Genomic DNA, 27126 nt, shown 5'->3' with positions numbered 1-27126 from the left:
CTTACCTCTAACAAGTTATAGCTGTCTTACAAACCTTTTTTTCATTAAGTTGTATACCAGAAAGGTTGACACATTTAATTTATGGTCAATAGTGAGCTCATTGGAATAGGTCAGTGTGATGTAGGTACTGAGCCAAAAATAATGAAAATAGTAAACTAACCATTCTTGGCTTTCTGTCTTAGTTACACAACCTTTATCTCTTACCTTGGCTAGCTACTGCTGCCAGGCAGTGATGGAAGAGGAGCAGAGACTAACCCTATCTCTTTGGCTGGGACAAGACTCCATATAGTACGCAGCCAGTATAACTGTTGCCAATATTATCTTTTCCTCACTTTCTGACACAGCATGAGTGTTGGGAGCAAGAAGGGGAAGACCCCATGCCATCATAAGTTCTCTTTGTCAGACAGCTCTGGTCAGCCAGTTCCTTGGAGACTGTTGCCGGCTAGCATGTATTTGAACTGCCTTCATGCTGCTCTGAAGTGCATCTGGACTGGGATATGAGTAGAGAGAATCCAATAGCTAGTGACACGCTTGCTGAGTATAACCAACAGGAATTGAAGAATCTGGCTGCCAGCTTTGGTGAGACTTCTTAAAAGAAAGATTAGCAGGTTTTGGCCCTTGTAGATAAACAGAAAATAAATATGGCAACAAACTGCTACAGTAGTTAACCTAAGAGTTAGTGTCTGCACTGTTACAAAAGGCTTTCTATTTATAATATTTTATCAGGCATATTTGTCTTGTATACTTTTAAGTTTTACTTCATCCTCATTGCTTCTTAAGCAGAAATAGAATATATTTCATAAGACAGGATTTACATGAATTTTTTATCAACAGTTGCCTCTCTCTTAAGGTTCTCAAAAGGGCCAGTGGTGAGCAGGCAGTGCCTAACAGTATTGCTTTAGTCCAACCCCTTCAATCACTGAGTCTCTTTAGGTTCGGGTATATTTACGGTTTCTTATTTCACTGGTTAAAAAACCCCAACATATACAATGCAATAGTAAGCAGACTAATATATGTGCCTAAGAAACAAATACAGCATTCTACAGTATTTAAAAATGTACCTACCGTATAAAAATGAATATGTCAAGCAAACAGAAACAAAGCAATAGAGGAAGCTAAAATAGTCTTTTGTAATCTTTTGGAAATGTAAAGGTGCTGTCTTTCAGTCCTATTCTTCAAGAGATTCTAAATCAGACTCCGGGCACATTACACCAAAATCCTTTGTGCAGTCATCTGTCTGATGAAACTTTTCAGTACTTTCTTTATTTCCAAGCACATAGTAAGTTGACAGAATTGGGTCAGTATTCTTCTGTTCATAGTTTCTTGCCGATTTTTTGTTTGTTTGTTTGTTTAGCGTATTGCTCTATACAGTCAACTTGCATGTCTCTTCAAAGTCCCACCATTCAAGGAGTGAAACATTAATTTCCATTAAATCTGCTCGTACTTTCCTTTGGCTGCAAAAACGCATTTAGCAGTGGATGGCCTCTTGGTAGAGCAATTTTGATTTGGTTATTTTATTCCACTGTGACAGTCTATGTACAACTTTAAACAAGAAGTAACAGCCTGTAAAATTAAGGAATTAAAAGCAAACAATAATAATTTGTTATTAGACTTGTAAGCTTCTCTTATGTTGTGGGGAAATAGGTTCTTTCTGTTTTGAATTTTTTTCTGCGTTGTCTTTAGATGAATATTTTTAGAAACATAATGTCTATAAGATTTTTTTTGAAAAAAATGGGAATTTTTAAATAAGTTTTTCATCTAATAGAATTGTATATGGAAACTAAGAACTACCTGATCTTATAACTTTTTACATTTATTTTAGAACACAATCATGTTGATAACGTGACTTTCACAAGACTGTCAGGGATGATCCCTGGAAACTGTAAATTTACTGAATCCACTTTCTGTAAATGAAGGCTTTCACAGTATATGTGGCTGAAGACGTTTGTGTGGCTGAAGTCACAAAAAGGATAGGCCTATATGGCAGAACATGCTGCTCTGGAGAGATACCTTAACTAGCTCAGAAACCAAAAGTAGGACAGCGATGGTAGGACAGTGTGCTGATCAATTTGATGTCTCCCTGCTTTTTCAGTGAGGCTGATTTTTAGCTTGTGCAGAATGCTGCAACAATGAGTGTGTACACATGTCTAAGTTGATTTAAAATAAGGCAACTTAACTAAATTGACTTATGTAAGTTGCTTCAAGTTAAGCCACATGACAGCCATCAGCATGCATTTTAAGTCTTAGACCAGGGTTGGGCAAAATGCAACCTGCGGGCCAAACCCAGCCTGCCAGGCAATTTTATCCAGCCTGCAGGGCCCCTCTGTAAGCCCTGACCTTGGGCTGTGGCTCTGGTTGCTAAGCAGCCACCCTCCTACCCTATCATGCCCTGATCTGCCCCAGCCCGAGGTAGGGGGTGCTAGAGACAAGAAGCCACTGCCTGGCAGGGGCTTTTGCTTGTGACCCTGTGGCTTTATCCAGCCCTCTCTGCCTGCACACCTAGAAATGCAGGTAAAAGCCACACTGGGCTGGGACAGGGGCTCCTGCTGGCAGAAAGGTGGCAGGAGTGTGGGGAGCTGTTGCACTATGGGGCCAGGCTGGGCTGGCCCTGCACACTGCAGCAGCATAGGAGCTGTGAACTATGGGACCTGGTGGGGCAGGCCTCGCACACTGCCACCATTTGCAGCCGGGGACTGAAGTGGGAGTGCAGGAGCTGTGCTCTGGCCCTGCACACTGCCACCACACCCGGCCAGGGACTTGGGCAGAAGTGCTGTGGGGCTGGCCCCACAAGTTGCCAACATGTGCAACCAGGGACTTGGGCAGGAGCTGGGTGTTATGGGGCCAGGTGGAGCTGGCTCTGCCCCCTGCCATCACTTGCAGCTTTAGGGACTTGCTCACTCCAGGGACGCTGAGGATTCCCCCCCTCCACGTACACACACACCCTCCCACCCCACCACCCCAACCATATAACCCTCACCCTTTCACACCCACCGCCCCCACCGTAGCCATACCCAACACACACAATATACAAGACTGTATTTTGAACTATTATGCAATCAGCTCTAGATACAGTATGCAAACGCACATAAATCAGGACAAAAATATTTCTAAAAATAAAATTAAATAAATTATAGCCCAAGTTTGACTTTTTTGTATATGATTTTTTTTTTTTTTCCAGTTTCAAGATGGCAACTCCCCCAAAGGTGTACTTCTGGAGCAAGGGGAGGGACTGCAGGTGGCAAGGTCAGGGGTTAGGGGCGGGACTTTGGATCCCAAGATGGCAACCAGGGAGTGGAGCACCTGTCAAGGGGCAGGGCTACTCTTGCGGCCCTCAACAGCTCACCAAAACTCATTAAGCGCCCCTCCAGCTGAAATAATTGCCTACCCCTGTCATAGACTAATGCGACCCATGATAATATACCTTGGAAGTGTATTATCTTGTGCTGCATTTAAGTTGACTCTGCGTATGTGTGCACCTTCTGACAGTTAAGTCGACTTAAAAAAATTAAGTTGGCTTAACTGTCAGAAAGTTAGTAGATGTGTTTGCACCCAGTGTGATTATATTACTTCTGGTACTTGAGCTGATACCTTGACTGTATTGTGCCTTGTAGACATACTCATAATAGCTGTAACCTGTCTGTTGGAACATCTCAACCTTATGTCAAATATCTGTTTTATGGCACAGTAAAACTGTGCTGACAGTGCTGGAAGAACTTTTAATGCTATAGACATGGTTTGCCATGCTTAGAAAACTTAAAACTATGGCAACTTATCAATCTTATGAAGAGCAAAGCTGTGATTTGCTGGAATTACAGATTCAGATGGTAAAGCATTCAGAGTTTGTAACTCCATTGGTACGGTTCTTTCTCATTCATTCAGTAAAAGATATTACCATAAAAATCTAAGGGAAACTGATAGGGAAGAAAGAAAGAAAATACTGATGTTTTGCCCTTAAAGTAATGGGATTTGCTCAAATCAATTTGGCCTATAGAATATGTGCTGTAATTGTACATGCCAGGGCTTTCCAACTTCTGAGTGGCCAGGGGCTAAATCCCCCAGCGACACACTACCACATATGTGCCATGCCACACGATGCATGCTACCAAGTATCTCCCTACTATCTCCATGAACCCATGCCATGCCATATGTCCATCAAGCCACACAGCAAGTTCCCCCACCACATGCTGCATTGTGCCAGCATCCTTGCACTCTGCGCACCCTGCCTTTGTTCTCCCCCTGCACTGTGCGATGGGTATGCCTGCTCTCCTGCTATACCATGCTGGTACACTGCATGGGGTTCTTTGGCCACAGACTCCCTCAGCCCTGCACACAGTGCTGCCCCACCCTACCCTGCCTCCAGGGGTGGGGACATGTAGTTAAAACAGGAGGAGGGAGTGGGAGCCTGGAGACAACAGTAGAAGCTACTGCAGAGGTGGAGGAGTGGTGACAGGATGGACTGCAGATTAACTTCCTGAGCTGACTTGTGGCCTGCAGGCTGCCAGTTGGACAGCACTGATGCATGCACTTCCCTTGAACCTGCTCTGTTACTTTGAAATTCTGCAAGATCTTGTGTAACTTAGGATCGCCACAGCCATCTGTGCATAGAAACTTCCTTACAGACACATTATGATTCTAAAGATCATGGTATTAAGCGGTCAGGCACATCACAAAAGTATTGGTCTGATCCAGTGTGCAGCCCTTTATTTCCATGAGCTCCTGAAAATATTGGTTGATTTTAAAAAATAAAATAAAATAAAAAGTTGTAAAATCCTTTAATAGCAGAGAATGTAGGACTAAGACATTAGAAGCATACTCATTCTCTACCAGTTTAGTAGGACTTGCATGTTAACTGCTTAAAATAACACAGTAATTAATATAAAATAACATTTTAGTTGGCATTACATAAACTGATTTCACAGTTCACCTCTTTTACAGAGGAGCCATTAAGGGCCTTGTTTTTTTACCTCAGTACACCTGAAATATGGTAGCATACCCAATAATTTTATAATGCTTTATAGAGTTTTACTTTTTCAATGCAAGTATCATGTTTGGTTTATTCTCCTATTCAATCAGTGTTATTTTTACTAACTAAATCTGAGGTGTATTTCAAGTTCAAATATTTGGATTTTTTTCTCAGAAACCACGTGGAAAAATGTTGAATTATGTTTTGGTCTGACTGTAGGGTTTGGTAAAGAGCGAAAACTGAATTCCATCCTCTCTAATAAGAAATGTACCAAAATTCCAAAATACAGTAGAATATTCTAAAAAAAAAAAAAAAAAAAGATTTTTATTCAATATTTCAAACTTCCACAATGCTCATCCTCCAGAAACCTCCGTTAACATTGGCAGGTTCTCACATCCTTTCCCTTTCCAGATTTAATTAACCCAACACCACACCACAGCTGGAAGGAAAAGGCCACAACTTTATTTACACTGAGAAGGATTCCATGAAGACCAGAAGGTGGTGGGGCCCTGCCATGCCCTTTTTTCCCCCCTCTCCATTCATTCACTTCCCTGTAATTCTACCTTTTCTCACCATGTTTAAACTAGCTTAAGAGAATCCAAAGTAAACCATTCAAGAGATGCAGCTTTTTAAATAAACTGAATAAACTTCTCCAGCTTTGGGATATCTCAGTGAGAAAATGTTATGTTTAAAGTCAAAGCCCACCTACAACAATCTCTCAAGTGTTATTTTAATGTACGCTGAATAATAGTAATTTGCTTGCAGACGCTTACCCAGAAACTTTCGTCGTTTTGTGGAGGTATTTGGAGGATTGTGGCTAAACCTGTGCCAAAAAGATTTCCAGGAATTGCAATTCCTGCAACTTAGCAATGTTTGTTTGTTCTCAATTTGGCTATAGTCCAGTAAAGTAAATTTAAGCACATACCGGATTTTAAGCAATGGAGTAATTTTGCTGACTTCATTGTTTCAAGTTAAGCATACAGCAGACCCCTGATTCACGCAATTCCGACTTAAGCGTGTTTACACGATTTTTTTTATTAGGGTCCAGACTGGAAAATGCCCCTTGAGGTGCGCCATTCACGTACATATGCAAACGCTCGCAAGATTCGCATATATACATAAACGCCTCACAAGATTTGCAGGGGGAATCAAGTGGAGCTGTGCTGCCATTGTGGTAGCAGCACCTCAAGGAGCATAGGTGAGATGCTAGACATGCCTCCTAAAGAAGATTCCGCCAATAAAAGGGGGGAAAAAACTGTGACTACAGTATGTCTGGGGTATGCAAGCCCTCACTATTCTATTATTTCCTATGGGGAAAGTTGTCCTGACTTGCATGAATTCAACGTACACGAAATTCCCCTGGAATGCAATACTTGCGTAAATCGGGAGTCTACTGTATGCTTAAAGTTTTTGCCAGATTGAGGTCTGTCTTGCCTAAACAGCATTTTGGAGCCACGTAAATGTTTTCTGGAAGGTGCCGTTAATTCATTTCCCACTCCCCCAAGTCCCGTTTATAAAAGTACATATTTACCCAAATCCAAGATGACCATGAATTTTAGACGATCCCCTAATAATAGATGCTATACATGAAAAATGTTTAATGTATAATTTTCCATGTATAGAATCTAATTAGTAGGGGGTCATCTTCAATTTAATTCTTCCCCAGCTGGTGCAGTGGGGAAAGCAATGGCGGATGGACAGGACAGTAGGGAGGTGGGGTGGTGTCAAGCAGATTTAACCTCTGACATCTTGTCCCCTGCTGCCTGATGCCCCTTCATCACTTGCTGCCCCTGTGCCTGTCCCCCTCTACAGCCCCCATCCTCTCCACTCCCACTTTCTCCTGTCACCCCCCGCAGGTTCCTGATATTGCTGGTACTCCTGGGCTGGGCTGGGGAAGATCAAGTACATGTTGGAATAAGGATGGAGCCTATTAGCTCCAGAGCAAGGGAAAGCAGCTGAGGAAGGGGCAGGGCCCCAGGCTGCCAAGAATGTTGTAGGGGGATATTGGTGGTGGGGGTGGGGGTGGGGGTTGGGGCTGGAGTGAGAGCTGCAGCAGTGGACTGCCACCCTACCACTTCATACTCAATTCCAAGATCAGGGTTTTTTTCCCTCCCCATGTTGTGGAGGGGGGCTCATCTTGGAATTGAGTAAATAGGACTTCCTTACACCAAACCTTGCCACTCCATCCTCTCACAAACATTCATATTCATTTAAAGGACAGCATCATGAACAAGTAGTTGGGTTTGTTTTTCTTATTAGTCATTTCCTTTCTGTACTTAACTTAGCCCTCTTGCAATTATTTTCTCAAAAAGAGCCCTGCTACACTAATACTTTTTTGTATTGCCAAAAATGATTCTGATAGCTGTACATTCACTAAGAATAGCTTTCACATGCCTTTTAAACTGTATGCAGTTTTGGTAGAAGTCGTGTATTTACTCTTAAAACTCATCGCACATGATTAAGGAAATATTTGGTGTAAGCTCCCTTTACATAAAATTACAGCTTTCAAAAGCAGTCTAGCTGTGTCAGGGCTAGAGTGCTAGCACTCCAGTACAGTGGTGCCCAACCTTCCATTCCCTTGGGCTGAATGACTGGCACAGGGTTAGTCAGCAGGTTGGATCCCCCGTAGGCTCAGTGCAGGGAGATCTGTCTGTGGATGCAACTCCATTTGCCAGCCCAGCCCATGTGCTGGATCTGGCCATGCAACAGCCCGATCCTGACTATGCCTCTGTGGCTACATGCCAGCCCCACTCTGCACCAGAAAGTGGCTGTGCACTGGTCCAGTCTAGCATGCCTGGATGTTACTGCGCAGTGGCCTGACTACATACGTGGAACTAGACTGTGAAGCAACCCTGTATATGAGGGTAGTTTTATGTTATTCAGCCCACAGGACTCTTCATAGGTCTGAAATCTGACAGCAGGGAACATCAATTAATTCTGCCACCATTGCCCCAACCCCAAATTTCTGAAGCAATGGGGAGCTGCGTGGTCCAAATGACATTATTCCACAGGCTAGAGGTTGAGCACCACTGCTCTATATAAATAGTCGTAAGTGAAGTGAAGTGAAGCAACGGGGGAAGGGGCAGTTAAGTGAATATATGTTGAGATAGTGAGTGCTGAGGACCAAATCTTCACTCACTCTATGATTATGACAAGAATGCAGTAGATCAGGGGTGTCAAAGTCACCTGGCCTTCTGGGCCAGGTGAGTGGTGTGGGAGTTGCCTGTGGCTGGATTGGGCCCAACCACTGACCCTGTATGCCTGATCCAGCACATGTTCTGAAGCAGGTGCTGCATATGGTGCATGTCCTTGATTGGCCACTTCAGGACCACACTGCATGTGGCACCTGCTGCAGTATGTCCCTGCCACATACTGGTGTTCTAGTGTGCATCCCAGAGTGGCCAGAGTAAGCACCATGTGTGACATGGTCCTGGAGTGGCCACTCTGGGGCTGTAATGCCTGCTCCAGCATGTGTCCACTCCATGCATGATCCAGTGCATATCTTGGAGCAGGCTTTGCATGTGGCAGTCACTCCAGGGCTGCACTGCATGTGGTGCCTACTTTGGCTACTCTGGGGCTCTACAGTACCTGCTCTGGCTGCTCCTTGGATGTGTGCTGGATCCCGCATGGAGAGGATATGCTCCAGAGCATGCAACATGATCCCAGAGCAACCAAAGCAGGGCCCCTGTGGCATGCAGGGCCATCCAGTGTGCCCTTATACTGCTTGTAGGTCTACTGGAGACCAGATGGTAGGCCTCTGTGGGCCAGATCTGGCCTGCAGTCCATATCTTTGATAGCCCTGCAGTAGAGCGGTAGCACTTTTACTATGCTGAAGGTGCAGTGGCTGGTTATAAAACTCTGGGAAGTTGGCTTGTCAAGGTCAAAAGTACTCAAGTGGCACAGGCATCCTCTATGTGTGATGTAACAGATTAGGGAGGGGTCAGGCAGCAGGGGCAGTTAATGCAGGGAGCAAAAAACAGCAGTAAATTGTGTAGGGAGCACAGGGCAGGAAGCAGAAAGCAGAGCAGCAGATTAAGCAGGGGAAGGGGATCATAGTGTCAGTCAGGAAGGGTGCAGGGAGAAGCCTTAGGACCACAATGGACTTTTCTGAACATCCATATCTGGCCAGTACTTTCCAGAAGGCTTAGCGATTGATGGAATTAGAGGACTTAATGAAATTAATGAAGGCCATATATAAGTCCTGATGCTGTTCCTGATACTTTTTTTTGGACCTGGCAGACAACAAAGATCATGTCAGTTGCCCTATGGGATGGTCTGAAACTACACTGAGATTCCAGAAGGTCTTCCTCAGCAAGAGGTAGAAGATGGTTCAGGATGATGTGAGCAAGAATTTTCCTTGCTGTGGAAAGGAGGGTGATACCTTGATAGTTCCCACAAACAGACTTATCTCCTTTCTCAAAGATAGTCATGCTTCTGGCATTCCTCAGGTCCCCATGGATCTCTTTATTGTTCCAAATGTGTAAAATAAATTTGTGGAGTCTCAGTAACAGTGCCTTGCCACCAGCCTTGTAGATTTCAGTGGGTATGCCATCTGATCCAGTAGGCTTGTTGATCTTGATTTCTTTGAAGGTACACCAGATTTCTTCAAGGCTAGAAGGGTTAGAAGGAGTTCCTTTTCAGGATGTTGGGGGATGGATTCAGTGGTGGTGTCCATCACAGTTGACTCACAGTTCAGGAATGCCTCAAAGTGCTTTCTCCATCTAGCTTGGATAGATTTATTGTCTTTGAGGATCTCTGCACCATCCTGCAATGCAGGAAAGTTGGACTGTAGGAAGGCAGGCCAGATAATGACAGATAATGGAAATAGTTGGCCTTAATTGCCTAGGAAAAGTTATGCATGTCATGTTTGTCAGCACAGAGCTAGATCTCTTTGGCTTTATCTTGCCACCACTACTTTTTTGATTTCCTGGATCCTCCTTTGAGCTTCAGCTTTGAGACCTGATACATCTCCTTCTTCTGCTGAGATGAGGTATCATCTTGCCAAGCAGAATGAGCCCTTCTCTTCTAGCTCATAGGAAGGCTTGGATCTTGGCATCTTTCGTTAAATCAGTTTTGGTGTCAACAGGTGGTATAGCCAATGGATTCAGCACAGGCCATATGGAAGGTAGTTTTAAGCCTTCCAGAATTCCACAATGTTGCCTTCATTTGTGGACAGGGCAGAGAGCTTTCCATGGAGACTGTTGGAGATCCTTACAGACCTTTGGGACTTGAAGAGATTTGGTGTTGAGAGTCCTTCACATTGCTTTTGGCTGTTTTGCTGTTTCAGAACAAGCTGGATGTTCATAATGGATCTGACAAGATGGTGATCTGTCCAGGAGTCATCAGCTCCTCACATAGCTTGTGATACAGACATCCATTCGTTCACAGGCTCTAACAATAACATAGTCGAGGAGATGCCAGTGCTTAGAGTGAGGGTGTCCCTGGTGGTCTTGTATTTGTCTACTGTCTGAAGATGGTATTCATGATGACAAGACCTGTTCTGTGCATTTGCTCAAGAAGGAGGATGCCATTGGAGCTGGCTTTCCCTACACCTCCTTCCCAATGGTGCCACTCTAAAAGTTCAAGGTCACATCCAACTCTGGCACTGAAGTCACCAAGAGAATGATCTTGTCCTAATTGGGAGTGTTAGTACATGGTCAAGGTTGGAGTAGGACTGTTCTTTGACATCAGTCAGCATCAAGCATTGGGGTATATGCACTGATGATGGTATGTATTGGTTGTTGCTGAGCTTAAGACAGAGGGTCTAAGGCAGCGGTTCTCAACCTATGGCCTGCGGCCTGGGGGCCACATGCAGCACAATTAGCACACTGCTGCGGCCCACGTGACATCCAGTTGAATGAATGCACAGAAAGTAAGTTGTGTGGGTGTGGCCCATGTAACACATTGATAGATGCAAGTGTGGCCCACCAAAGCAAATAGGTTGAGTCCACTGGGCTAAGGCATTCCCTTACCCACAGGGAGCTCTGTAAGTTGACTGATGAGCTGATTCTTGATAGTGAAGCTGACACCATGGATGCTCTTGTCCTGGGCTTCCTACTTCTAGAAGCTGACCCTCATCTAGTCATCTTGTCTCACTCAGAGCTGGCAATGTTGATATCGTATCTCACTAATTCCCTGGAGATGATGGCAGTTCTTCTTTCTAATTGTTTGTTGTCTTGGTTATCCATCAAGTTGCAAATAATCTGTGTTGTGAAAATCATTGTCATGTTATGTTTTCAACCTCAGAGTTGAACCCTCTGGACACAATTATCCAGCCAGGAGCAGATAAGGCAGTTTAGCTTTAGTGCACCTTTTCTAGCCCTTTCCCCATGTGGGGTGAGCAGAGGGGATCCTGAATAGGACTGCTCAGTCACAGGCAGCAGCTGCCAAATTACACCCCTGTCTCAACCCAGGTGCAAGATGACCATCAGGCTGCTGCCACCTGCATTTAGCAAGTTCATGGCTCAAGACTGCCAGATTCAGTAGTCTCTGTATCTGTCACCACTCACCCATTGCTGCAGGGCTTTTGGAAGTTGGTACAGGAGAGCGTGTTGTTTCCTGTGGTAGAATCCTATGCATTACTTTGTTTACTGTGAGGAAGCTGGTGCATGGAAACAGTGACCACACGATCTTTACAAGGTAGAGATGTAAGCCCCGTGGCAAGGGAGAGACCTAGATGGCAGGAGACCTTCATCTTGGTGCAGCCTTCTTCCATCTTTCCAGCTGCTGAGATCCTGACATCTTTCTCTGCCTGAGCCACCGTGGAGGACTTTGGTTTTGGTTGTAGTTTGTCTGGAACCTCCCCTCAGGTCTGTTCAGCATGGGTGCCCTTTCCAGAAGTGTGGAACTCTGGGCAGCTTAGCTTTGTGGATAACTGGGACATGCTAATTTGGGATGGGGAAACATATTCAGAAATATGCATATTTTATGTAAGTATGCAAAACAATTTTGCTTAAATAAATAGAAAGTTAGGAATCATTCTATTTGAATTGAAAAGAAGTTGTTGCTATCTCACTCCTTTTCTTGCTGGATTACTTAGGATTTTTTTTTTCCCAGGGCCGGAGGTCTGGGTCTCAATTTTGTTGGAGCCAATGTTGTTATATTGTTTGATCCAACATGGAACCCAGCCAATGATCTACAAGCCATTGACAGGTACAGTTTCAAAATTACTCAAGAGGATGTAATGCTAGATTCCATTTGATCTTAGAATTCAATTTCTTCATTGTTTCCCTAAAAATATAGGATGCTTTTAAGTGCACTCTGCTCTTTAGTTCTTCATAGTAGATTAAGAAATATTGTGATAAATAATTTTTTTAGGATTGACGTTCCCTTTTTAAACCCTGAATTTTAGTATTTTTTTAATGTACTACTTTTGAATGGAAAAAGAGATGTGGTAAAATGCTGTGATTGTAATAGTGTTTCATTTTTTGTATACAAGTGTGTTATGGCAGGATGCAAAAATTATGCTGCCATAAGAATTATGCTGCAAGAATCATCTGAGAAAATAAGAAGTCCTGAAGAAAAATGCTTTTGTTTCTTTTAGTCTCTCTTTGTAGTGTTGAGAAGTCCTTATTAAACAGACAGGCCAATATTTATGTTTTCTGCTGGGGTGACATAGAGATTTTTTTTCTTGGGTATTCTAGACAAGAAACAATATTGGGATGCACTGATAAATATTTCCTTGGCTGATACCCATAGCTGATTTGTTAACCAGCCATATCAGCTGATACTGGTCTGATAGCTGATTTATAGGAGTGCAGCTGGGCAGCATCCTGCTGATAAATGTGTGAGGGAGAAGGGGCATGGGGGAGGGAAGGAGTGTAGGAGGAGAAGATCGATGCCCCTATGGCATTACCCAGCCAGGACTGTGAATGTGACCCTGGGGCAGAAGTGGGATGGAGTCAGGGTGGCTTATCTGGGGGGGTGTGAGGAAGAAGCAGATCCTCACCACTGTACTCACCCCTGGAGGAGGCATGAGGGGACATGTGCTCCCCCTCTTCCCCCCCCCCCCCAAAAAAAAAATTGTGCAGGAGATTAAGGCCGGCTACCTACTGTGGGTTTGGGGACAGGTGCTTCACCAGCCTCTTCCTAGCGGGGAGCTGGGCTGGGCTTCGGGCGGATGGGGGCAGGGCAGGCTCAAATGCATGGGGTGGGCAGTGGCAACACTGGGACAGGCGGCTACAGGGAATTTTGGGGTGGCTATAGCCCCCCCAAACACCCCCTAGTGCCACCTCTGCTCAGAGCATTGTTCTGCTGCCTTTCCCACATGGGCTCCCAAGAGAAAGGCAGCAGAGTGGAGTGCCCTCAGCAGGGGTGGCACTAGGGCAGGACCTGGGGGCCTAAAGCTACCCAGAAAGTCCCCATAGCCTCCCCATAGTCACCCCTCCCAGTGCCACCACAGCTGGAAGCCCGCCTGCGCCTCATACACAAATCCAGGGGGCACATCCCCCCCATGCCTCCCTTGGGAGTACATGCAGTGGCAGGGAACCACCCCCTTTCCCACCCTCCCCCATGCTCCACAGACAAGCTGCCTGTAGCTCCATCCTGTTCCTAGCCCCAGGATTGCATTCACCACCCTGGCTGGGCAGTACCTGCCCTTGCCCCACTCCCTCCCCCACCTTGGGGGGAAGCCTCGATTCTTCCCCCACGCTGCCTCCCCCCTCCCTCAGATTTACCGACAGGACACTGCTTTCCAAGTTGTCTGGCTGCAGTCCTGGCTGTCACACGCACGTGGAATTTATCAGTGAATTATTGGCTACACAAGCCAAAACTGTTGGCCGATAATGTTAATTTTCCAATATGCAACCGATTATAGCAGTGCACCTCTAAACAATATTTATTAGTTATCCCATTCTGCTAGGCTACCTTACCAAAAATTATAAAATCAAAACAACCATTAGAAGTTATAGTATAAAACGCGTTTGGACAAAGAACATAATCTAAGTGTGTCTGGTGTCCTGTTTAAAACATTTTTCTGAGCAGTTTGTGCTGGGAAAATGCTTTAAAAAAAGATATATAAAGCAGCTCAGTGTTTTGAAGCATCTCGCATTTTATTGAGTAAAATGAAGCATTTATGTGCCGTTCCACATTATTATTAGCTCATTATGGCCTCCATGCTTTTATAAGTTCTGAGAGGACAGACCATTTTTTCTATTTCATTTACCTTCAGAAAAACTTCCCTTCTCCCCTGCACACCCTAATCCGCATGTGAAAAAAAATATTGCAAAACTGTATTATTGCAGGAATAGCCTTCACAAAATCTGCTTCACAAAATTGCATCTCTGTGATCTCTTGACATTCTTTAAGTCTTTTCTGCAGTTTCTAAAAATAATCCATTAGTAATTTCAAAGATGTAAATACTTCTACTTCATATACATTATTTATGTAATGTATGTAATTTGCACAGTGCTTTATAATGTTAAGGAGACTGTGGTCCCTGCCCATAAGTTTTATGATCTAACTTGCATATAATGTAAATACAAAATAATCATGTACAAAATGAGATTGCAGATTGCAAAAAGAGATTAATTTTCAAAGAATAAATAGAGGATGTGTTTCGAAGAGGGCTTTGAGGTAGGAGAGAGGTTGGTCCTATGATGTACAGGAATGTGAAAGCTGTTTCAACTATATATGGCTTAATGCAGAAGGCACAAAATTAAAAATGAAAGAGAAACACGAATAGGAAGAGTTGGCATGGTAAAACGGTTAATTTCTAAACATACATTTTGAGGAAGTTTTTTTTAAAGTGTTTCCTCATTTTATAAATTGTGATTTTACTAATCTCTACAAGAGCTCATTGGATGACTAATATTATACTGTTCTTGAAATTGACTCGGACACTGTCTTTTCAGAGCCTATAGGATCGGTCAGTGCAGGGATGTGAAAGTTTTCAGATTAATATCCTTGGGCACTGTGGAGGAGATGATGTATTTACGCCAAGTCTACAAACAGGTAAAGTTCGTACAGTATCACAATACATTTAAAGCAATAATGATAGTCAAATGCCTGGATGAATAAAAGCAAACCTTTAGCAAAGTTGAGTATAGTTTTACTGGTACTTTAAGTTATATTCTGTTTTATAAAAAATTGTAATTAAAGTGTTTTGCTAATTTATTTTGAAGCTTTCAAATAAATCCTAACTTGTTAGCAGTGACTAGCAGACATATTGTAAATTAGGGGCTTGTGGATTAATGTCTCGGTGCTTGAGACAGCATAATCCTTGGTACCAGGCTATGAGAGTGGGTGCATGTTTCAGTGCTCTGTGATTTGTGAAGATGAAGAAAATTCTATTCTTCTTTCTTCTGCTCCTGTAAGGTCTCAGATGAGAAGGGGAAACTGGAATGCAGTCTCAGAAGAGGCTCTTAATTCATTGTGGAGTTAAGATTGACTGCTGCCTCACTACTTTCCACTTCAGCAAAACCAGTATCACATCATTCAGTCTGGTGATTAAGAGAAATTAGAATTTCCCAAAAGGGGTGGGAGGAGAGAGCACAGGGAGGGCCTGGGCAGACTTTTCAGTTTTTCTCACCATGAAATTTTCAAAGAGAGCCTTGAGAAGCAACCTACATGTGGTTTGCAAAGGGTCTGAAATAGTAGCTGTGCATTGTGAACTGTTCTATTTGCTTCCCTGGGTGTTAGTTCAGAGACTAATGATGCAACGAGCAAATACCATTGTTTTAATTATTCCACTACTCATGAAAGCTAGGTAAAAAAAGAAGGAGGTTTGATTAACTGAAATTAACATTTTTATTTTGAAATTCTAAGATACCAGTAGATTTTTAACACCATATAGTCTGATTGAAGAGTTGGGGGTGGTGGCTACTGGTTTCATTTTCCCAAAGGGAGGGTTTTAGAAGCTGGGCTAAATAAACTTGGGAAGTGTTCAGTACCTGCCTTACGAGTGTCCTTGTCTGCTGTTAATTCTATGTTCATCTACATCAAGGGTGTCAAAAAGCTGGCCTGCGTGCTTTTTGCTGACGCTATCATCCAACCTGTGGTGCTCCCTGTCAATCTTGAACTGGTGTCACATGCTGCATGCAGCATGCATGCACTGGCCCTGACCCTGACCCAGTGTGCTGCATGCAGAATTTGTCTGGGGTATGCACTGAGTGTGGTACCTGTGCCGAACCGTTTCTGTATGCTGGATCTCGGACTGGTCTGGATCAGGCCCCCAGACTGGCCCTACATGCTAGATCCAATACTCAGGACCAGTCCAGCCTGGGCACTGCATGCAGCGCATGCCTTGGACTGGCTCCACGCTCTGTAAATGACATGCTCTGGACTGAGGCTGAGGTGTGCTGCATATGGAGCGTGAGACTGGAGCCAATATGTACATACCGTACAGCACACATGGGACCAGTCCTGGATGCACACTACATGGTGGTGCCTGTGCAGAACCAGGCGTCTGTTCTAGATCTGACACATGCAGCTGTTCTCTGGGCCCAATCTGACTGGTGGTCCAGCGAGCTGAATGAGTTGATATCCCTGATCTGCTTGCTTGTTCTGAAGGAGAAAAAGGTGAAGAACTAACATTGAGAGTTGTCTAAGGGTAGCACTAGCATGGTAAATGTTACAGTAATTGCTGCTTGTCATGTTTTTGAAGCAGGCCCCTAACTTCCTCTTCACTCTAATAGGCTAAGCACAGACTATCAAAGAACCTGAGGCTGAATCAATTCGATCTTTGCAGGTTAGTCTAAGCTGCATAGATTGAACTGTAAGCGAGTGAACAGACATTTACATGCCTCCCCACTCAGCTGGAGCAGACAGCTTGGGCCGAGGCTAACCTACCCATTCTGCGAGTGGGGTTTTGCAGGAAAAGTGCAAAGCATCCTGGGATGCTAGGGGACTGTGAGTTAATTTGAATCTGGAGGAGATCTGGGATAGAAGTTCAGTAGACCGATTTAACCTAAATCAGTTACGTCTAATACTACATCCATCCAGGCTTATCTTAAACTGATTTTGGTCATTTTGAAAGCGGTTTATTTGCACTGAACTTCTGGGCTAAGTACAGGCAGTCAAAAAGCCTGAAGCTGAATCAATTCAGTCTTTGCAGGTTAGTCTAAACTGCACAGATTAAATTGAAACAGAAGTGGACAGACATTTACCTTTGTTTCAGGAAATACAGCCATAGGCCTGCAGTGGCTCAGGCCAGAAGCTGGCGGGGGGCGCTAGAGCACTGCTCTCTGACTGTGTTCACTTCCTCTTCCTGCTGCCCCTGAGGTCTCTGTGATTTTCAGTCTAGACTTGCATTAGCAAGACTCTGCAAGGTTGCTCATCACTTCCTCTTCCTGCTTCCAGGTGCCTCTGGGATTTGTAGTCCACAGTTGGAGCCAGCAATAAGTTTGAGCAGGGGAAGGGGTGTTTAGCTCACCTCCCTGGCCCCAGCTGAGGTTTGCCATGGGGAGGCAGTACTCCCTTTGTAGACTGGGCTGCATCCCCAGCCAGGCCTGTCCTGCTCCCACCCCACTTTGTCAGCCAGCCCTCACTGCTCCAGCTAGGGAGCAGAGGGGTGGGGCCAGCCCTGCTCACTGGAGCAGACAGACCAGCACAGCCCAGCCCAGCCCAGCCCAGGGCTAGAAAGCATAGTGGGATCCTGGGGGGCTATAATTTCACTTGAACCAGGAAGGGGTTTGGGACAGAAGTTTCATAAATAGGTTTGACCCAAATCAGTTAAGTCGGATACTGCATTCAATCAGGTTTATTTTAAATCGATTTCAGCCATTTTGAATCTGGTTTATGTGCACTGAACTTCTGTTCTGTTACAGGCTTAAACCAGTATCTGATCAGTTAAACCAGTAGAAGTGTAACTTATGTCCCCAGCACTGTTGCATAACAGATTTGAACCTGTTTCCGATCACTTACACCAGTTTATGTGTAATTTCTGTGCCTGGCCATAGTGTCTCACAACCCAGGAGAGTTATGAGAATTCTGAAGGCCTTTCCCTTCCCCGTGAGAAGTAGATACAAAAGAGCTTATTAAGTTGTCTTGTTTTCAGAACAGTTTGAAATCAAGAGCAAGAACAAAACAAGAATTGGGGCACAAGCTTTTATTTTCTGAATGGAAAGCACAGAGAATGAAGTCACATATATTGATTGTTTACATCCACAAAACAGCAGCAGAAACTCACTAGTTCCTAACTTTTTTTCTGCGTGTAGTGTTCACTTAATTGAGAATTTTCTGGTAAATAACAGGATTTTTTGCTGCATACTTACTGATAATCTAATTTTGATAAGGGAAATTATTTTGTTTGTAAAGTATCAGTAGCTACTTAGCATTTCTTTAAGAGCTAACATCTGCTGTCCTCAACACTCCACTTTGGAAAGTTTTATCCTGTTGTTTCATCACTTGCTGAAAAACATACTTACACTGATATTAATGGGGAGTATATACATCCTACTTTGTTCACTGTTGCTTTCATTATAAGTCTTTTTTTTCATTGTTAGAGGGTTTTCTTTTTGCTGGCAGCCGCGATCAATTTGAAAAATAAACACGGGGAAAGCTTTGGAAGCTAAGACTTTCTGTTGGGAATGCTGTCAGAATAGGTCATTATTTAGGCCTACCAGCTTTGACATCCCTTTAAACATTAGCAAGCATGTTGTTTTTAAAAATTATTCCTTTCTACATTGTAATAATTATCTGAAATCCTAATTAAATGCATGTTTGGGAAACCTTAATTGAAAGCATTGTAAAGTAAATTTATATTGAGTATTTTTAGTTGGTTTTAACATGACTTTAGAACAGAATAGGACATTCTTTGTCAGCTTTGCAAAGCTCTAACAAAACTTTTTGCTTTATTTCTAGCAGGCATGTTAGGGCCAGATGTGTGCAGCTCAGTGTACAGAACTGGATGTGTACATGCACATTACTACTGCAAATATGCAAAGTACTAACATGCATAGAAGAACAAATATTTAACCAATGAGCTATAAAGCACTAGTTCATGTAGCTGAGTTCATAGGTATGCATACAGTTGTATTTGTAAATTGTTAAAAATCTCTTAAGTACAAGAATGATAACTTAAGATTTGCAAATCTAAGGACGGGATTTTCATTAAGCTTCTGTGAATATATCCACATTAGCAGACGGATCATTGAAGTGAATATCTGTGTATCTGTATAAGCAGGTAATATGGCATTTAACTACCAATTGGATGCGCAGTTCCTAAATTTTGTCTTGCACATGAAGGTATTTGTACAGGCAGTCCTCAGACTTATGACACAATTGGTTCCTGAAAACCATGTCTTAAGTCAAAATGTTGTAACTCAGAACTGATTTTCCCATAAGAAACAGTGTTATAAATGGGAAATTAGTTCTTGAACCAATGACCAATACCTTATTTTCACCAAAAATACCCCGTAATTTTGTACTTAATCAATTTTAGGTGAGTAATAGAGCTACATTAATGTATTTATATTGTAAATAGCAATTATACTGATTTGGAAGGACTTATTTGAGGAGACTTTGCTGGATGTTTTGAAGGGCTGTTGATTGGACTTTTTGAAGGGTTCTTGGCTGGAGACTTTTCAGGAGTCTTGTCTGCTTTCTTAAAGAAAGTGTCCAAGGAAGTTTGGACAGATGTTCTCCAGGGAGATGGGTGATGCAGCGAACTTGTTCGCTGGAATGGCTTGGCGTCACATCAAGTGTTACAAAGTCGAAATTGACGTCATAAAGTTGAAACAGGGTGTCAATTTATAAACGTTGTAAGTGTGAAACGTTGCAACTCAAAACATTGTAAGTCAAGGACTGCCTGTATATGCAAGTGAGGAAATTTCACTTCTTATGATTTCATTAATAGAGAACTGCTGAAAAGTGTGACCTTATCCAGAACTTGCTGCAAGTATTTTGTTTCCATAAGATATATTTTATATAGTATTAACCTTGAGACAAACAGCTCTTGAGTTCCAAGGCTCTTTTTCAGTCACTGAAGGGCATGCAGTTACTTTTATGTTCTCTAAGATTTTGTTCACTGCCTTTTGATTTTTTTCAGGCAGTGGTGAAAAGCATAAAAAGCCTACTTTGCCTGTTAGGAGTCACTCATATTTGTGTAGTTTCACTATCATGCCATTCTGTAAAAGTGTGCAAGGCATCACCAAATAGACACCTGTAGTTAGTGTTTTAAAGTGTAAATAATAGACTTAATGCAAATAACTCTGCTTGAAAAGCTTTTGTTTCATTTCGTCTAGATTATATTATTGAGAAATATACTTGATTTTGAAATGACTTATACATTTTTCTTTATAATGGTATACAGTTTGAGGGTGGGGCCCCAGAAACTGCCAGAAAACATAACAACTAGTATACTATAAATATAAAAATAGGCAAATTAAAGTCTGTGATGTATGCATCTTTAGCTGTGGCCACATGACTTCTACAGTATAAGTAGAGTGATGTAAACTTAGGGCTCCATCCAGCTGTAATTTGTGACTGACTTGTGTGTTTCAAGTGGATATTTGTCCTTTAACAATTGGCTTCCTAATGCCAGAATTACCATTATGTATCCCTTAAAGGCTACCAGTATCCTAAGAGCTATAGAAAAATGCTATATTTTCTTGCATACCACATGGCCCTAAATAAGGTCTTGTTTTTGGAAGCTGACTGCAGAGGAAAAGGTTTTTCCAGAGTTCTGGTGGACAGCTGAATATATGCAGCAGCTCGCTTGACCTCAGACAGTTCACTAGCTACTTCAGGTGAAAGCTATAATATTAACCCTTTCACAGCTACTGCTGAATTGGCAACAGTTTTTGGATGCTCAGCCAAAAGTTATTACCAAATCAGCAGCAGTTGTGAGAGAATTAAAACTGGACTCTGACTGTGCTGCTTGCCAGTCCAGAATGAAATGGAAGTCATTACGGCATAGCCTCTCTATTTAAGACTCCCCCATTTTGGAGGATTGATTTTTGGGGAACAGTGCATGTGGTATGCAAGTAAATATGGAATTACAATTGTGGTACCCATAAGAGCCATAAGTTTGGCCAGTTTACTGCTCTTTATGTCAAAGTACATTGGTTACAAAAATGTTGAACATTTGAAGTCACTTGAAGCACAGCTGAACCCACCTGATTTTTCAAGCATGTTCAGTTGTCTGCTGCACCGATGATTTTCTTAAGTTGATTAGTCTTGCACAACTGTAGCACTTAGTCACTTTTCACTGCACACTAGAGCAGGTTATAATTTAAATTTTCCCAGGACAAATGATCCATTGACCATATTCAGTGTTCACAGTATCTGAGTGTGTGAAAGAATGACCACATAAATATTTAAAGAAAAATAGGCTGCAAATAGTCAAGATGCAGTGGAATACTGATGTCTAAGAAGGTTGAGAGAGCAGGTTTCTGGTCTTGGGTAGATAACAATGAAATAAGTAGGCTTAAAATATATTTTCTTTTCCTATTTAAAAAACTAGTCAAATTAATATCATAACACAATGGCAACATCTGCCAGGGAAATTCAAACAAAATGTCCTCCCTTAGGATATTGTATATGCCTCCAACTAAAGCTGTGTATATAATGTGAATGCCAGGAAATTCTGACATGTTATTGGAGCAAACACTTTTGAAATCTCTTGTGTTGTTCTGTTTTTAGCAACTTCACTGTGTGGTAGTTGGAAGTGAAAATGCTAAGCGATATTTTGAGGCCGTGCAAGGATCAAAGGAACATAAAGGAGAGCTTTTTGGGATCCGTAACCTTTTCAAACTTTGGACCCACGGGTCCTGCCTTACAAAGGACATCCTGGAGGTGTGAAGTTTTCCTTCTGAATTTTAGATACTAGCTTCATGTATTTTTCTTCTCTTAAAGTATTTTACTGTAAATGTGAATGGAGATGTCTTGCAGAGCAGTATTGTGAAACTTAATAATTCCAGTTTACACGGTGCCTTAATTAACCTTTGGCTTCTAGTTTCTCACTTCCATTCATGCCAAAAAATTCCCTGTAATTAAAAAAAAAAAAAAAATGTGGAAAATGTGTCCAAATTTAGATTTGTCAAGAGATCACTGAAATCCTTTTCTGTTCTTAATGAAAAATATCACAATTGTGTAATTTTTCCACTTTTCTTCAGTTATACCTGTATCTAGTTCTGTAACTATATTTTACTGCAGGGCTGTCCAGAACCCCCAACCACACACTGTACAGGTTACATACCCCTGAGGTATCTAATGTAATGTGGTATGCATCATCTCTGAATTCAGCTTAGAACATTAAGAACTTCTTTAAATGAGTCCATCATAGTCCTTTCTAAGCAATTTAACTTCAGAATTGAAGCTTCTCTGGGATAATCTCAACCAAAGTGATGGTTTCGTGATGGGTTTTAAGCAAATCTTTAATGCCATTTTTTGATTATGTAAACATGGGAAAGATTCATATTGGGGATATTTCAACTCCAAGATGTTTTTGCAAGGAAGACAAAAAGTAATCTTGACTGGTGCTGTCAATAAAGAAAGTACGGTGCTTGGAAAATTTGTTCTACATGTAATGAAATTATGTGCATCTGTATTGAACTCGCTCATTGCTTAGCAGGAGCTTGAGATCACACTGCCAGTCCAGTGAGTCTTTCCATAAACAGAAATGTGGCAATTTTGAGTTTTATCTGATTGATGAATCTACTTTTGAATGTTTGCACCTAGATAGAAAGGGTATGATTTTTAAAGGTTTGATTTCTTACCTGGCAGCATTAAAACACATGCTTCCTTCTCTCCAATATAAAACATGCTTGCCTTTCATCTGTTGGCTGTTTTAGAGGGAGGGAAAAGTAGAAGCCGGAGTCATGACAGCCACTACTTGGCTGAAGGAGGAGCCTCCATCATGTAGATCAGAAATGGTGAGTTGCCTTTGTGTATGTCATACAGAATGGAGTGTGAAAGTTTCCTTTGTTTCAGTTAGTATGTAGAGCAAATATCTGTATCAGAAGCTAGAAACAAAAGTTAAGGGTTAACATCAAAAAGTAGTATGTTCTGACATAACCATAGCCTTTTGTTACTTTACCGCCTTTTGTTACTTTACCTTGGAATAAGAAGAAAAGTTCAGACAATGGAATGTGCTGAATCTCAGGTAATAGTTTATCAAAATACCTTTAAAATACTCCTTAAAATATCATCAGACTAGTGGATATCTTTTCCCTTTAAAACGTATTCATTTGCTGTACAACTACAAATATTGACTTGTTGAATAGCTACATTCTGAGTGAGTTATTTGATGAATGGTATCTGGAACCACAAGATTGGACCTAAACTGATTTGACTTCAGTGATTCCAGGCCTGTTTATTCTAAGTAAGGATCTAGCTCTTATAGTGCCTAAAACAGAATAGTTAAAGTAAACATCAGCACTTTACACAAAACCTAAATAATTTGTCTCACTCTGGGCCAGGGAATTGAGCAGGAAGCTCCATTGGTTTGGAGATTAGAATTCCCCCAGGCCTTGAAACTGCTGAATAGGCACATATATACAGCAAAAATAGCTACAATGAATTCTGTTTAGAGTAATGCTGGATTTAAAATTACAGCAAAATAAACTTTGCCTCTATGGAAGCATCTATCAGTTTAATCCCTTGAATCTGTGAGCTTTTTATCTAGTTTCATTGTGAAGGATTATTATTATTTATATTTGGGGTAACCAAATATGGGAATGGGATGTGGTGATAGCCTATAATAAAGCTGAGCCAGAAATGGTTATTCTGGCCTGCAGTTTTTTTTAAATGCTTTAAGGGCATTTCATGAAAAGCCAGAGAGAGAAAAAGTAAGATTCTCTTCAAAACAGTTAGCATCCTGGTGCACTTTTACATGTGCTCTGGGGGTGGGAGTGGCCCTTTAATTACAGTGGCTCTGAGAGCTGCTGTAATTAAAGCACCGCAGCATCTCATGTATTAGCATCCTCACTCTTCAGAGTGGTGGCAGGGCTCTTGAACTAAAACTCATTTGATGAGCTTTAGTTCAAGTGCCCCCACCACCATTTTGAAGTGCAAGGATGCTGATACACAAGACATGGGAGGCTGCGGGAGTACAGTAATTACCGTGCTCCAGCAGGCTGATTAATCGAGTCTGCTCTGATGCACTGTAATTAGTGTGTCGGAGCAGGCTCTGTGCTCATGTACAAGCACCCCTGGTGTTTGGGACAGACTCAGATTCAGCTGAAATCAGGTAGGTAAGAACTTTAAAACTATTCTCATCTCCCTTAACCCGAGTGAGTCCCCTGTTTACAAGCTTTTGGTTCTTGGGTGGGTTTCTTTCTGTTTTTGACCAAAAGTTTCATTCTGGACCTGAGAGACCCAGTAAGAGTTTTATAAAAAACCCAGTAAGAGTCTTGTAAAAACTGATATTTTCACAGACGTTTTGGTTCTAATGAATCATTCAGGGCTTAGGGTTTAAGAAATTTCTCAACTAGCTCTTGAAGATAATTCTGATAGAAATAGAAACAAAGACAAATAACTGTGCCCCACAGAGTTGAATTGCTGATCGTCTATAATCTTAGGTCTCATCTTCTTGGGAATTTTTTTGGTGCAACTGGAGGCGTGAATTTAAACTGCTTATTGCTATATCAATTTATCCTCCATTTTCAATGAGGATGTAATTATAGATGTGTTTGTGGGATTTTTTTGTTTATAATGTTAAGTGAAAATCTAGTCTTCTACTGAAAAAAATGTGTCCACAGACGGGGTTGTACCTTGATAATTATTCGTATGACTGGAAGTATGTTTCCATGTAGACAAGACCTTAATTTTTTACCCTTCTGTTTTGATCTTCCATATACATCTTGAACTTTGTCTGTACTTAATGTATACAGTTCAGTTCCTGTTTTGTTTTTTTTTTAAACTTCTGTAACTTCAAAATATTTTGTACTTGTTAATTTATAATTGTTTGTGTGTTTGGCTATATTGGACCTTAAGCAGTTCTAGAGAAGAAGGTTGTTTGTATTCCCTGCTCTTTTAAACTGTTTTAATTAGGTGTTTTGGCTGCCATATCGTAAGAGGTTGACCACCCTGTTGTCGGTTTTCTTTTAAAATAATTTTATTATACAGTATTTTGCACAGTTGAATGATCTTTCAGGCTAAACAACTTAACCATTAGAAGTTTGCACCAAAATGAATGATTCTGAAACATAAATCCAATAGTATGTTCATTGGACAAATGCAAATTGTTCACTAACAGCCAAATTGTAGACAGCATGTATTGCTGTATTTTTAGGAAAAAATATATTAATGTTCACCGTTTGTCATAACCTGTATGCAATATTTTGTTGAAATTTTCTCTTTACTTACTACCTGTTTATTGTATATACTCTTTAGTCACTTTGTATAGATTGAATTCTATAATTAAATGAAGTCCCAGTTCCTGAATTAAGATCTATTTTTTTCTATAACAATGTCTAATTTTAAATCTTTAACTTGTTTTATTTATAATTTAACTTGTCTGACAGTTGTTTTCAATATTTTTAGCATGCAGAACCAGGTTATGAAGAAGATAAAGATCGTATCAGACCTCAGAAACAATTGATGAAAGAGGAATTTGATTTTTCAAGTGAAGGTAGCAGTGATGAAATTATGGGAAACTCAAGGAAAAAACCAGACAAAAACAATGCAAGTAACACAAATCCACAGGGGCAACCTACATTAATGCAGTGTGGTTTCTCTGAGTTGTTAGAAAGAGAAATTAAAACCACCCTGGAAAGAGATCATTCCAGTGGTTCTGACCATTCAAGTTCTGACTGTCCGTCTGTGAGACAGAGATTGAATGTAAATGGCAAGTGTGCTGGTCTTCAGAAAACTCAGAGTCATAACCATATTTTAGGGCAGTGGAAAACCACAAAGTCACAGAATAGTAGGAAAAAAACAGATATACAGAGTTTGACGATACCTGCAGATTTGCCTGTTTTGTCGGCATCTGAGGATGAAAGGGACATGGAAAGTAAAAATAAGGAACAGTGCATTTCAAAGCAGGTTGCTATAGTCATGGAGACTGAAGGCAGCTCAGAAGAGAGTGATGACATCATCTTTCCTTCCCATGTTCCAGCTCATCAGGCACCTGTTCCTACTAAAAGTGTTAATAAATATGAGCCCCTTTCAGGAAAATCTGAAGGGTCAGATACCAAAAATAACACCATTCTTGCATCTAAGGGAGACTGTCAGCAATCTCTGAACCATAATACCTGGTCAGCCTCCAGAAAAACCAACTTTTTGAAACATGCCCAAGAGATGACAACAGATATACAAGGTACAAGTGATATTAGTGATGAGTCTGATGATATTGAAATGTTCCTACAGTCCAAGCCAAGAAAACTAAGACATGTTAGCTCCTTCAAGTGGAAAAAAAAGTGTAATCTAAACAAGGGATTTGGTAACTCTTCCAAAACCATGCTGCAAGTAAAGACAACAGGCAAACTAGAAAAGGAAAATGATTCACAGACTATAGATGAATTTTCATCTTCTGAAGATAATTTACCAGTTGAAAAAGCTCACTTCACTAAGCAAAGCCATAGGCGCAAAACTCAGAGGTACAGAATTCCTTTTGAATCCAAATCACCCTGTCAAATTAAAGGTGCTTCTGTTACACCGGTGAAACCCAGTCGCTTCCATAGCCCCAAAACTGCTCTATGTAAGGAAGCAAGTGCCAGACAGGAGGAACAAAGCTCACTGGACAGATATTTAGGTGAGAATTAATTTATTTTTGGGGATTCTTTTTGTTGGTATTTGCTTCATTCAAAATAGTCAGAAATTCAAGATGAAGTGATATTACACACAAACAGTAGTTTTAGGTCACTTATTTATATTTGTTCTATTAAGAGTTCTTCAGTATTGTTCTACCCTTTTATAGTCTTATTGATTTTTTTACTGGTTAGCCTGTCCTTTTGTCTCTTCTCATTTGGTGGGGTACTCTGCAATATCTTTGTATTTCTATTTCCCTAAACATTTGCAATTGCTGCAAAAATATATACATATTATTAAGAATTACGATGCATTTATGTCAGAGTCAGAAATGTTAAACCTAAAGTTTAGACAGCAATGTTATTTTTCTTTTTTATACTACATGATTAGTTCTTTGTGTCACTCAATATGGTTTTAATCTGCACTGGCACTGGCACAATGTAGTACAGGACTGTCCAACTTCCAGCCTGTGGGTTCTCACTCAGTTGCTGATTTCTCTCTCTCCTACCTCTTTCCCTCAACAGCTTTTCCTG

General features: G+C 41.5%; 1 protein-coding gene across 5 annotated transcripts in view; it reads left to right on the top strand.

Annotated features, from left to right (window-relative positions):
* The window catches only part of ERCC6L2 (ERCC excision repair 6 like 2), a 108887-nt gene that overhangs the window by 48026 nt on the left and 33735 nt on the right, over nt 1–27126 (top strand). For 4 of the 5 annotated variants that reach the window (XM_090038598.1, XM_090038601.1, XM_090038599.1 and 1 more), the window contains exons 13-17: nt 12020–12115; nt 14815–14914; nt 21545–21697; nt 22696–22776; nt 25388–26597. In XM_090038598.1, coding sequence (XP_089894724.1) covers nt 12020–12115; nt 14815–14914; nt 21545–21697; nt 22696–22776; nt 25388–26597 — 1640 coding nt within the window. Of the gene's footprint in view, nt 1–12019; nt 12116–14814; nt 14915–21544; nt 21704–22695; nt 22777–25387; nt 26598–27126 lie in introns of those variants that run through there. The other variant, XM_090038602.1, reaches the window with a different exon arrangement.

The sequence above is a fragment of the Crocodylus siamensis genome, chromosome 3, assembly GCF_052110815.1.
Source record: "Crocodylus siamensis isolate JL-2025a chromosome 3, ASM5211081v1, whole genome shotgun sequence".
Taxonomy (NCBI): domain Eukaryota; kingdom Metazoa; phylum Chordata; order Crocodylia; family Crocodylidae; genus Crocodylus; species Crocodylus siamensis.
This window is presented reverse-complemented; position numbering and strand designations above follow the sequence as displayed.